At 39.2% G+C, this 12761-nt stretch overlaps 1 protein-coding gene across 1 annotated transcript in view; it reads left to right on the top strand.

The window, feature by feature from the left end:
* Positions 1-471: 471 nt before the first annotated feature.
* Positions 472-12761, top strand: part of ALG13 (ALG13 UDP-N-acetylglucosaminyltransferase subunit) — an 80173-nt gene continuing 67883 nt past the window's right edge. The window contains 3 exon segments of the mRNA XM_054580358.1: positions 472-560; positions 1500-1662; positions 3027-3165. Of these exon segments, the coding sequence (XP_054436333.1) occupies positions 480-560; positions 1500-1662; positions 3027-3165 (383 nt within the window). The 5' untranslated portion in view covers positions 472-479.

Genomic DNA, 12761 nt, shown 5'->3' with positions numbered 1-12761 from the left:
TAGAAAAGCACTTTTTATTTCACAGGCCCTCAAGAGACTCCTAAAGCTATTGCTCATCTGTATATGCCTCAGCAAAACATGACAGCAAATAAAGAATCCTAAACTTCTGCAACATTAAGATTTGTGGTACCCAAGGAATGAATCAAACATGAGTCTTAGGATAAGTTGCGAGGTTTTATTATTTTTTTTAACTGCCACTTTCGGAAAAAACCTGTCAATTCCCCACCCCCTTAGTGCGAGGGTCCCACGAACTCCTTTCTACACGCAAAGGATTTCCAACAATGCCTGACAAACTGGTCGTTAAGCAGTCTTTGGCCCCACCCCCAACTGGGCTACACAAACCCTGTTCCCGACGCCCCTGAGCGGCCGTGGCCAACTTACACCTCCCCCACTGCACGCGCAGCGGCAGGTCACGTGACCTCGTACGTCACATCCGGCCCTTGGGATTTTTTTTTTTTTTTGGCTTGGTAACCCTCGCGATGAAGTGCGTGTTTGTTACTGTTGGGACCACCAGCTTTGACGACCTCATTGCGTGTGTCTTGGCGCGCGACTGTCTGCAAGTGAGTGGGGGAGGCGGGAGGGTGGTTCGCGGGCTCGCGGTTGGCTCGCCACTCGCCGCCGCCGCCGCCGCCCTCGGTAACCTTGCCCAACAGCCGCGCTAGGAAAGAGGCGCCGCGGCGCGAGCTCAGGTGCCCCCACCCCTTTGCTGGCTCCTCCCCCTCGCCCGTTTGGGCCCTCCTCTGCCTCCGCCTGCTCCTCCACAGCCGTTCTAGGCCGCTCCTCCCCAGTCTTTCCTCTGGCCCCGCCTCCTCGCCCCCGCCTTTACCCCTCAAATTCACCGCCTCGGTCTCTCCGTTCTCAGACTTCGCCCCTCCCTCATTCTAGCGGCTCCGCCTCTAGGGCCTAGACCCGCCTCCTTGCCTTCTCCGGCGTGGTGTGGGCCGTGCGCGCCGCGTTGGGCACCTGGACGCGGTCCGCCAGGCCCGGTTCCGACTCGAGCCGGCTGGACCCAGTTCGTTCCTTTTGGCTCGCCGCCCTCCCTTCGCCGCCCTCGAACAGACTCTGCGCCTTGCCTTCTTTGGCGCCCTCGCGGCGGGTCGTCGGTCTGAGGTGGCGTGGCGGCTCTCCAGAGCTTGTTCGCGCAGCCAGACCTGGGAGGCAGAACGGAACTCTTAGTTGGGATCCCCTCGAGTTTTCGGCGCCTTTTCTAGAGTCTTTGCTTGGTCTCATTTCTTGCGGGACCAGTTCTTTCACGGCTCAGTGAGGTGGGTCGCTTAAATCCATTAGGGCTAGTGAGGTACTTAATCAGGGCCCGGGACGGGGGAAAATAGGTCATTTTGAGAAAAACTACCAGAAATCGGCTGCATTTAGACTGTTTGGCAGCCGGTGTTCCGATCTGAACACCGACTTTAAGGTTTGTTGTTTATTACTCCGTTTTTACATTAACCTGTTTAAAAGGCCCACTTTTTCTTTTCTTTTTTTTTTCTTCACCCTTTCAGATCATCAGGAGCCTTGGTTACAACCGACTCGTCCTACAAATAGGTAGAGGAACGGTGGTACCTGAACCATTCAGTACTGAGTCATTTACTCTGGATGTTTACAGGTACAAAGATTCATTGAAAGAAGACCTTGAGAAAGCAGATCTAATAATTAGTCACGCAGGTAAAGTACTTTAAAACTTTTAAGATTTGATTTTTTTTTATAGAAAGTAAATAACAAACGTGTACCTTTTGGAGGTACAGCGAAATCACTAGAGTAACTTATTGCAGCCCTTTTGAATATAATAATTGAACATAACAATTCAGAATATTGGGTAGAATTTATTATTTCTGGGTGGTAGGATGATAGGAAATTAACCACCATAGCCCAGCTTTAAACATGGGTAGAATAATTCACCTAATGTGTGCAAAGAGTTGTCAGTGGAAATTAGTATTTGGACTTAGATCTGAAGTAATGTTAAGCCATCTGATTGGTTGGATTACTCAGGGAGAAATTGGCTTTGAAAGATGTTTTATGTTTCTATTAAATGTGGATGTAAAATAAATTAAGTCAAAAATAATTCTGTAACAACTACATATTGCCTGCTAATTAGTTAGACTGCCAGGATCTTTAGAAAAACTGTTTTTGGGGAGCATTGCAATTTTGACTGCTGGATAAGTGAGGGAGGAAGTTTTGTGATTCTTAGAAAACCTAATTTAGGGAGAGAGAAGTCATTAGAAATAGACATTACTAACAAATTAGTGTTTACAAATGGATAATAGCCAAGAGCTTTTGGCACTGTTATATGTGCTCTGTGTATATAACTGGTTAAATCTTCCCAAACAGTCCTATGAACTAAGTACTATTAGTATGTTCATTTTGCAGGCAAAGAACCTGAGACACAGAGGTTAAGTAACTTACAGTTAGTGAGTGGTGGACAGGTAATAGTCTGGTGCTGGAGCTTGTGTTTTCACAACCACCCTAGCATTATACCCAAAAAGGATTTGTCTGCTCACTTATCTCCTCACTCCCATAAAAACTATCAAAAGATTTTAGATAGTAAAGTTGAATTGACCCAAACATTGTATATATGCACATTTGTGGAGATTTACCCTTGACTATTTTGGGGATCGTACCTCGCAGGCAGACTCAGAGAGTAGTCAGAGTTTTTCTTTATTGTTGTGTGTTGCTATTGAAGGCTTGCTTTCTCTACTTTTTGAATAGCTGTGCAGTACAGAGTCAGGGACAGCACGTTGAACCTGAATCTTATTTGCATTCGAGACCCATGCCCAGGGCATCTTTCCAGCGGTCAAGTGGCAGAGCACTGAATTACAGGTCATAATGTCATTGGCATTGTTAAAAATGTATTTTTCAAATTAGGTTTATAACATACTGGAGCACAACTGATAACGATGCTTTTGTTATTTTAAATGTATAATTACAAGTCCTTTGTAGTTCTGCCTACTGAGTTTTTCATCTTTTGAGTTCTAGCACAAAACTTGGTGGAACACCTTAACTGTATTAACAAATTTGATGTATTTTTGTAGGTGCAGGAAGCTGTTTAGAGACTCTGGAAAAAAGAAAGCCTCTTATAGTAGTTATAAATGAAAAGTTGATGAACAATCATCAGCTGGAATTGGCAAAGCAGCTACACAAAGACGGGCATCTCTTCTACTGTACCTGCAGGTATACTAGAGACTGATTATTTCACCTCTTGCCTTAATTAAGTCTTCCCTAGCTATTCTTATCCCACCTACCTACCCCGCCTGTTTCTGCAGCCTCGTACCTTCTCCCACTTTTCAGACATTCTTTGATTTTTCTCACCTATCAGACTCTCATTTGTCTCCCATTCTGTGATCTATGCCTGAATCATTGCATGTAAATATCTCAGTATGTGTGTAATATATGTTCATCCGGGTACTCAAATCTCCAAGAATATAATTTTTTGAGTCCATTATGTAGATTTTCATTATTCAAGGAAGGCATTTGCTTATTTTTAATTCAGGTTTTGCCTTAAGTAAATCCTCTGGAGTCTTTAAATTTGCTCATTTAGTAATTCAGCTATACCTAATACATGGCAAGCGTTGTTTTTTGTGCTGTGTATGCAGTGGTAAACATGAGATAAAGTTCCATGGTGCTTATGTTCTAGTGATGGGAGATAGTAAACAATTCGTAGATGGGCAATCAATATAATTTCACATGGCGAAATGGGCTATGAAGAAAATAAGTCATGGTAGGGTGATAGCTTGAGTGAAGACTAATAAGATAAAATGGTCAGGGAAGGCATGATAATATGACATTTGAGCCGAGACCCGAATGATAAGGAAGAGCCAGTTATGTGCAGCTCTAGAGGCAGAAGGAACAGCAGCAAGTGCAAAGGTCCTAAGTTAGAAATGAGCTTTGAATTTGGTGTTTTTGAGAAACAGAGGGAAGGGGGTAGTGTGGCAGAAGTATAGTGAGCAAGACAGAGTATAAGATGATGCTGGGCTGGGGTAGCATGTAGGAGTTCTGATTTTATTCTGTGTTTAGTGAGACGTCATTGGAATATTTTAAGCAGGGGAGTTACTTTATGGTAAGGAGTATTATTTTCTAGAAGTACATTAGAATTCAACAAGAACTGATCAACATCACAATAGAAGGATGAAGAAAATTGCTGCTTTGTTTTCTATTATTTCTTCTTGAGACGCTAGAAGCTTGGCAAAAAGTCAGGTCAGTAATTTCCAATTGTTTGAGTTTAAAAGCTATCCTAATTTGATGTTTTAAAAAGCAAAGGTCTCATAGAAGTATTGCAAAATACATACAGGCATAGGCAAAACTAGGTTTACAGTTGTAATACATAGTAAAATTAATAAATAATGCAAGAATAAACTTTCACAACTGTAAGCATACTTTGCCTGCTCTGTATTTTTATGTTATAATAAATTGAAATGAGTTTGAAAATAAAAATAAACTTTAGAAGAAACAGGTTAGAACATAGTAAGTTTCTTTTAACGTTTCTGTGTCTGTCTCCTACACACTCAGTAAATACTTATTCATTTATTAAATATTTATTAAACACCTAGTATGTGCCAGGCATTATTCTAGATACTAAGCATATATCAGTGAACAAAACAAGGATTCCTGCTCTCACTGAGAGGACAGATTCATTGATTGTTTCAGGAGCAGTTGTTGATGTCCTAATCTCTAATGATGGAGGAGACGGAATGTCAAGGTGGCTTTGTAATATAGAAGCCATTCTTTTTTTTCCTTATGAGTATACTATTACAGTAGTCCTGTTTTCTCCCCCTTACCCCCCTCTATCGAGCCCCCCCTCCCTCAGGCAGTCCCAACACCATCGTTCATGTCCATGAGTCATGAGTATAAGTTCTTTGGCTACTCCATTTCCTATACTGTACTTTACATCCCTATGGCTATTCTTTAACGACCTATTTGTGCTTCTTAACCCCTTCACCCATTCCCCAACACCCCTTTCGTCTAGCAGCCATCAGAACGCTCTCCATATCCATGATGCTTTCTCTGTTCTTTTTGTTTGCTTAGTTTGTTTTTTAGGTTCAGTTGTTGATAAAATGTATTATTGCCATTTTATTGTTCATAGTTTTGACTTTCCTCTTTTTTCTTAAATAAGTCCCTTAAACTTTCATGTAATAATGGTTTGGTGATGATGAACTCCTTTAGTTTTTGCTCATCTGGAAAGCTCTTATGTGCTCTTTGATTGTAATGATATCTTTGCTGGGTAGACTAATCTTGGCCGTAGGCCTCTGCTTTTCAAGATGTTGAATATTTCTTGCCAATCCCTTCAAGCCTGCAAAGTTTCTTTTGAGAAATCATCTGACAGTCATGGTAACTCCTCTGCAGGTAACTTGTTTTCTCTTGCTGCTTTTAAAAATCTCTTTTTTAAATCTTTGGCATTTTAATTATGAAATATGTGTTGGAGTGTACCTCTTTGCATCCATCTTGTTTGGGACTCTTCTGTGCTGCTTGGACTTGCATGTCTATTTCCTTCACCAAATAGGGAAGTTTTCTTTCACAATTTTTTCAGCTAGATTTCCAGTTTCTTGCTCTTTCTCTTCGTCTGGCACCCCTGTGATGTGAATGTCGGACTTCTTGAAGTTGTCCCACAGACTGTTTATACTATCCTCTTCTTTTCAATTCTTTTTTATTCTTGTTCTGTGTGGTTGTTTTTTGCTTCCTTATGTTCCAAATCATTGATTTGAATCTTGGCGTCATCCACTCTAGTGTTTTTTCCCTGTAAATCGGGTGTGTCCAACCTGTGGCCCTTGGTCCACATGCACCCCAGGATGGCTGTGAATGTGGCCCAACACAAAATCGTAAATTTACTTTAAACATTATGAGATTTTTTTGTGATTACATGTTGCATTATATTTAATGTGTGGTCCAAGACAACTCTTCCAGTGCGGTGCAGAGACACCAAAAAACTGGATACCCCTGTTGTAAATTGTTCGCTCTTTCAATTAGTGTATCCTTAGTTTCTGACTGGGTGTTTTTTTATGCTGCTGAGGTCCTCACTAAGTTCCTTGAGCAGCCTTTTATACAGTGTATTGAACTCTGCATCTTATAGGTTGCTTATCTCCATTTCGTTTAGCTCTTTTTCTGGAGATTTGATCTGTTCTTTCATTTGTGCTGTCTGTCTTTGTCTCCTCATTTTGGCAGCCTCCCTGTGTTTGTGTGCATTAGGTAGAGCTGCTTTGACTCCCTGTCTTGTTAGTGTGGCCTAATGTAGTAGGTGTCCCGCAGGGTCCAATGGCACAGCCTCCCCTCTTACCCAAGCTGGGTACTCCAGGTGCACCCTTTGTGTGGGCTGAGTACACCCTCCTCTTGTAGTTGAGCCTTGGTTGCTGTTTTCAGGTCAATGTGGGGGACTGACCCAGGCCAGTCAGCTCTAAGGTTTGGCTGTGACCACTGACCACCAACCTCCATCCTCTGTGGAGGATCAGCTGTGTAGGGGCAGGGTGGTGGTGCCCCGGCATGGTCTGTAGCTGTCCACTGGGTGCACTGGCCCTGTGTTCCCCGGGTTGTGCAGGCCAAGGTCAGTCCCCATCTGTGTTTGGCCTGGGGCGCATTCTGATTCCTGAGCTATAAAGCAATCTGAGATGGCTGCTACTTGTGCTGGGCTTGGAGGTTCCCAGGTGAAGTCAAACTGTGAATCTAGGCTGGCTGCTGCTAGTGGCAGGGCCTGGGCTCACTGAGGCCGGCTGTTGCTTGTTTGAGAGGATTTAGGAAGTTGTGAAGCTGGAGCCAAGAGAAGACATTCTTATGGAAAAGCAGCTTGGCTGGGCCCCTAAGTTGGGTGGGGCAGAGTCTCTGGGGATCTCCTAGGCAGGTCAAACAGTGTTAACCAGGTTGAAGGAGTCTCAGATAAGGCTTGCCACCTCTGTGGCTCTGTGTGGGGAGGGTTTAAAAAAGGGACAATGGCCTCTGTTCACCTTGATGCCAGACACTTCAGCTGTTCCCTGTATGCCGCTGGTGCCTTTCAAGCTGCTACTCCTGTGCTGGAGCTCAGAGGGAGTAAGTCTGAGTCATGAGCCCATGTATGGGTTCTTTCAAGAGGAGCAGCTTGGGCTTTTAGCAGTTTCTTCCACCGATTCATCCCCGGCTGGTTTTTGCAGCCCGAAGTTGTGGGGACTTACCTTCCTGGTACTGGAATTCTGGGCTGGGATGCCTGGTGTGGTCTGGGACTCCTCGCTCCCGAGATACCCCTCCTGAGTATTTATCAACCACACGTGGATGTGGGGGCTGCCCATTCTGATTCTCCGCCCCTCCTACCAGTGGATGGATATGGTTTATTTAATTCCATGGTTGTCAGTCTTCCATTGACTTGATTTCTGACGATTCTGAGTGATCGCTGTTCTATATTTGAGTTGTAATTTTGATGTGGTTGTGCAAAGAGGTGAGCCATGTCTGCTGAGGCCACCATCTTGACTGGAAGTAGAAGCCATCCTTAAAAGTATTGTAAGTCAGGGAGAATAATCAGAATTATGTGGACCTCAGATAATGGACACATCTGTCCTTGGGTAGTTTATATTGTTAAGGGGTTACCATTGCTTTTAAAGAGAAATAAACTCTAACCTTCCTGTTTTATGAAAGTCAATTTTTCCAGACACATCTGATGAATATTTTCATTTAAGTGTTAAATTATCTTTGATTTTATGTCAGTACGTGCAAAAAGGGAACTCATTGATTTCATAAACACACCCTATCTATTCTGGCTGAAAAGGAAGCTGTACAAGCCTCTAACTTATTTTATTAAAGTTTTGGAAGTCTTTTTTTATTATATTAATTTCAAGAAAGTCACACACACAAATGCCATAAGAATCAGTGTTTGGTTGTGTTTTCATCCTAGGTATATCATTTATTTACCCCAAATCTAGGCTAGGCACTTGTATGCCTGTTCTAATTTAAGTGGCTGGTTTAATAAAATTCCTCAAGTAATAGTTTTATGTTGTGGTTTGGAACCTTATTTCTAATGTGCATGGCAATTGTACATTGACACTGGATTAATGATAATAAATTACCGGCAAAAGAAGTTATTTCACAATCTTCATGCATGGTCTAGTAGTCTCCCAAGCCTATTGTTCTTGTCTAGAAGCTTTTACCTTTTGGTTTCATTTATTCTATTTTCATTAATTTTGCTTCAATTTCTATCTGCTCCGTTCTGAGAAATATTCCAAAGTCATGTGACCACATCTTTCATCAAATGACATTCCTGAAATATTTCATTTGGCATTAGAGATGAAGTATCTTTTGAATTGATGTTGACATGTAGTGCACTTCGTATTGCTTTAATTTTAGTATATATATGTATAATATTAAAATACATTTAAATTTACATGCATAGTTTGAGAAGCTTCACAGTATTCTTGGCAGTTAGATTCAGTCATCAAATGGGCAACAGATGAATTCTGGAAATTTCTCCCATGTTACCTAATATTTTTCTTCTTTTGTTTTAGCACGCTTCCTGGGCTGTTACAGTCAATGGACTTATCAACACTGAAATGTTTTCCTCCTGGCCAGCCAGAAAAATTTTCTGCATTTTTGGATAAAGTTGTTGGATTACAAAAATAAACACTAAACTCTCAACCCTTTAAAAACACCCCCCAAATCCAGCTTATGGAATGTGGTTAAGTACATAATATACATTTGCAGAATAGTATAAATTAATAAACCTCCTACATCTATAGAATGTAAAAAAAATTTATTCTATGAATATAAGTATTTGGGTTCAAATAGTAATTAAAGTTCAGTAAATTTATTAGATTTCCCCCCAGATCTTCATATTTTAGTGTTAGAAATATGTAGTGAGCATTCACAGGTTTTATCCTAGAATCCCAAATAGAATTGGATTCATGAAAAAAGAATTAAATTTGAAAACTTTGACAAGAATCTCAAGTGTAGTTAGATTTTTCTTAGAGTAAGAAAATGAAACAGTAACAAACTTGTAAAAAAAAATTTTTTTTGAGAGTCAGCATCTTTAGCTCCATAATCCAAGAAACCAAATTTTTAGGAAGCAGAAATGATGGATTATGTGATGTAATATAAAAAGCTCAGTAATTACCTAAAAATACGAACTATTAAGTTAGTTGATCCGTTGTACTTGGAGAAACTGCTTTTATTCTGAAGATTAGAGTGGAGTGGATGTATTCACTTTTTTGCTCTAGAATATAAATAATGACAAGATAATCTTGCCCAATGTCAAAACTTAACTGGTCTGAGAAGAGTAAACCAAAAGGACTTAAGTTGATAGGATTTGCTGGGGGATTTTTAAGAAGCCTCTCACAGTGGTATTTGAAACATTTACTGTAACATAGAGGAATTAATATATAATTTATGTACTTAAAAATTAGTTTTGCATATGGATAAATGATGTGATTTGTATAATGAACTAAATATATGGTTTTATAATTTACATAAGGTAGACATAAGGTGGGGCAAAAGTAGGTTTACAGTCGTGAGTACTCGAAACAGTTTATTCGTATGTTTTTCACAAGAACAACTGTAAACCTACTTTGCACCACCCTACTTGAAACTTTGATGACCACAAGTGGTCTCAAGACCTGTAAAACTATGTAAAGCTTATCTTTAAGTGTTCATAGTTTTCTGGTAGATTAGATTTAGTTCATCCATAAAAATAGAGCATTCACTATAAATACCTACTTTCTAAAATACATTATCCCCCAGTGTTGAATGTTCTAAACATTTTACTTGGGGTTCATTGTATAATGTTTCTATAGATTTATTTTCCTGATTGTGTATTGCTTAGGCTTATATTAAAGCAAATTCTTACTAATGGTAGAAGGCGGTGGCTGAGAAGTACTCTGGGTAGAAGGAGGAAGCCAATTTGGATTAAAATTTTGCTGGTAATAAAAACTGAGTAATTTATGTAGTTGAGAACTAACAGCACCATAATCATAATTGTGTATTAATACTGAAGTTATAGGAAAGGCTCTGTTGAAATCCATGAAAAGAATTAGACTTTTCTGGGCTGTCTTTTAAATGTTTCTCTAATTTGAGAAAAACTGGCTTAATATTTATGCTGATCTCTTATTCTTTAGTTATTTTATGTCAGGAAGGACTAACCATAGAGAATCAGAAACAATTGAAAGGGTCTATTCAAACTTCAGACAACTAAAAAGCAACAGAACCCCAAGTCCTATGCTACTTTCCCACTAGACTACAAAACCCAGATTCAATTATTTCATGGAGAGGCTTAAGCTAGTGTCATTTGTGTGTAGTGACATCTCTTGACCATACCTGTATGAAATATGGGGTTTAAAAATCAAAGGATATCTTAGAGTCATTTTGATTTGTCAGGAATCCTTAAGACCATCTAGTTCAATCCCATCATCTCTCAGATGAGGAAGAAGGCCAGAGGTTAGGACTTGTTTGAAATAAGCAGCCTTTGGCAGAGCTGCCACTAGAAGCAGCTCCTTGACTCCCAGTCCTGTGCTCTCCTACCATACCACATGATACGTTGTAAGCTTTTTGTTTTGCCCAGTATTTAGTTAGTTTCACCCCTTCCAAGGAAAGTTTTGTTCACTTCAGAAGTAGTTTAATTAGTTAATTTTGGTAGGAATTTCATGATTAATTGGGTTTTCCTTTGGTTTATGACAACCTTAATTCAAAACTTTGAAACCTTGATTCCTGAGTTTTTGGAATTAGCACAACGCCAAAGGCAGAATTGGTACTAGATTGAATGAAGACTTTTAAGACAAAGAATTACAGATTTTTAAAGTTGGAACGGTACTTTTAAAATGCCTAGTGAAACTCATTTTACAGATTAGGAAAGAGGCTAGGATCAATTAATTGCCTAGTTTATGTCTTACTCGTCCTTATGAAAAATAAATTGTAATCAAAACTATTAAAAATACTTGTTCAAAAAAGTAAAATTTGGTTTTATTGCATGACAGGGCGTCAGGTACTTAAAATCGATAAGTGGAATGCAGTTTTCTGAGCAGTTTTCTGTTAGTGAAGTATTTAGATTTCCAGAGATAAGGAAGCAAAGGAGAAAGTTTAGTGTTTTGAGAGATGACAAAAAATCTGAACACAGTCTGAGATGAGATATATGGGGAAATAATTTGAAATTGATTTCGGGAAAAATTTGGAATGCGTGGTCCTCATGGCTATGTGCTAATCAACTTTCTGCTGTACAATTACTTTTCATTTTTATGGGGGAGTGGGGAATGATAAATAACACAGTTTAACACAGGTTGCATGCTTAATATGTATCAGGTACTATACAAAGCACTTTATAAGTGAACTCATTTCATCTTTAAAATCCTATGAAATAGATACTGTTTCTGTCCCATTTTGCAAATGAGGAAAACTGAGCCCAGAGCATAATGTGAAAACAGACCTTTATGCTTACTTCAGTGACCAAAAGATGGTATGGGAATTGTAATTGAAACACTTCATTACAGTGTATTTCTATCATTTATGGGAACAGCGGGACAGAATGTTTGAAATCAGAACTGTTCCAAGAAATTTAGATTGTATGATAGCTGTAGGTATATAACCTATTTTGGTTTTGACATTTCTATTTTAAAAGCATACTGATTTCTACTCATAAAATCCATGTGGAGAAACACCTAGTTTATTTACCTGGTTGCAAGTTATTTACCAGCTCTTCTTTCTCTTTAAATAATTGTGTTTTAGATTCTCTTTTTGGTCCTCTCCTTTTTATATATTTTTCTTGGTATTTTCATCACTCCTAGACCTACTGTTGACTTCCCCAGGTATGATGTCACCCAACTCTGATTTGAGTAACTGAATGGTGTTTCCAGTTGCTTACTGGTCATGTCTGTCAATTATTTAAGCACCTTAAACTTGATGTACAAACCAAAATCATATTTCTCCTTTTCGTTTTTCTGAGATTTATCTCTTAAGGGTGTCACCATTTAGTCCTCGAGGCTTTAACTCTCATCTCCAACCCTTTTTATATGATTGGCCACAAGGTACTCTTAGCTTTACTTTCTAAATATGTTAAACCCATTTATTTAGTCTTTTAACTTACGTGTATAATAAGAATCTACTTTTGTTATCAGAAGACGTGATTCCTGCTCTAGAGCAATTTTTACAGTTGAACTCGTTCTTGAGTTTGCCTGAAACAGTAGCCTTTCCATAAATGATAACTTAGTACTGTGTCCTCTGTCTTGTTTAGGATTAGGTATTGGTTCTCAGAAACACTGATTTGTTTCATATTGTCTTTGACTTCAGAGTATCTAGTATGTCTCATTCAGAAGAAAGATGTGACCATCACATTGTACAGTTAAATCTGTAGTATCAAGCCTTTATAGAAATGTCACCTAAAAGAGCAGTGCTGAGTTTATGTAATCTTGTGGTATTTTAGGGTCTGTCACACGGTGATGATAAAAATTAGAGTTATTAAAAGCATTAGCTATAAAGTTTTTCATTGAAAGATTACGTGGAGAAAGGCTTAGGATAAGCACCAAACACAATTTCTTGTTAAATGGTTAATTCTTATATGAATATTTTAGCACAATCTTTATGTTGTATTCTTTAATTCTTACAGTTTTTGTAGGTAGCTAGATAGGTGGGAAAATCAACCTAGCTAGCTTCAAACAGGAATGCTTCTTAACTTTGATAGTCTTGAAAAATATTTTGAGGTGCTTTATACCATTACATACGTCTCTTGGTATTTCACTTCTAAATCTTGATTACTTATGAATGTTTGCATCCTTGCTACAATTACTTATATTTATTGTTATTCTATCAGCATTGTATTTTGATGGCTACAGTCCTGATCT

Source organism: Pteronotus mesoamericanus, unplaced genomic scaffold, assembly GCF_021234165.1.
Source record: "Pteronotus mesoamericanus isolate MK-2021 breed Mesoamerican mustached bat unplaced genomic scaffold, CSHL_Meso_final contig_58, whole genome shotgun sequence".
NCBI lineage: Eukaryota > Metazoa > Chordata > Mammalia > Chiroptera > Mormoopidae > Pteronotus > Pteronotus mesoamericanus.
The sequence above is the reverse complement of the archived record's forward strand: the minus strand, read 5'-3'. Positions and strand labels throughout refer to the sequence as shown.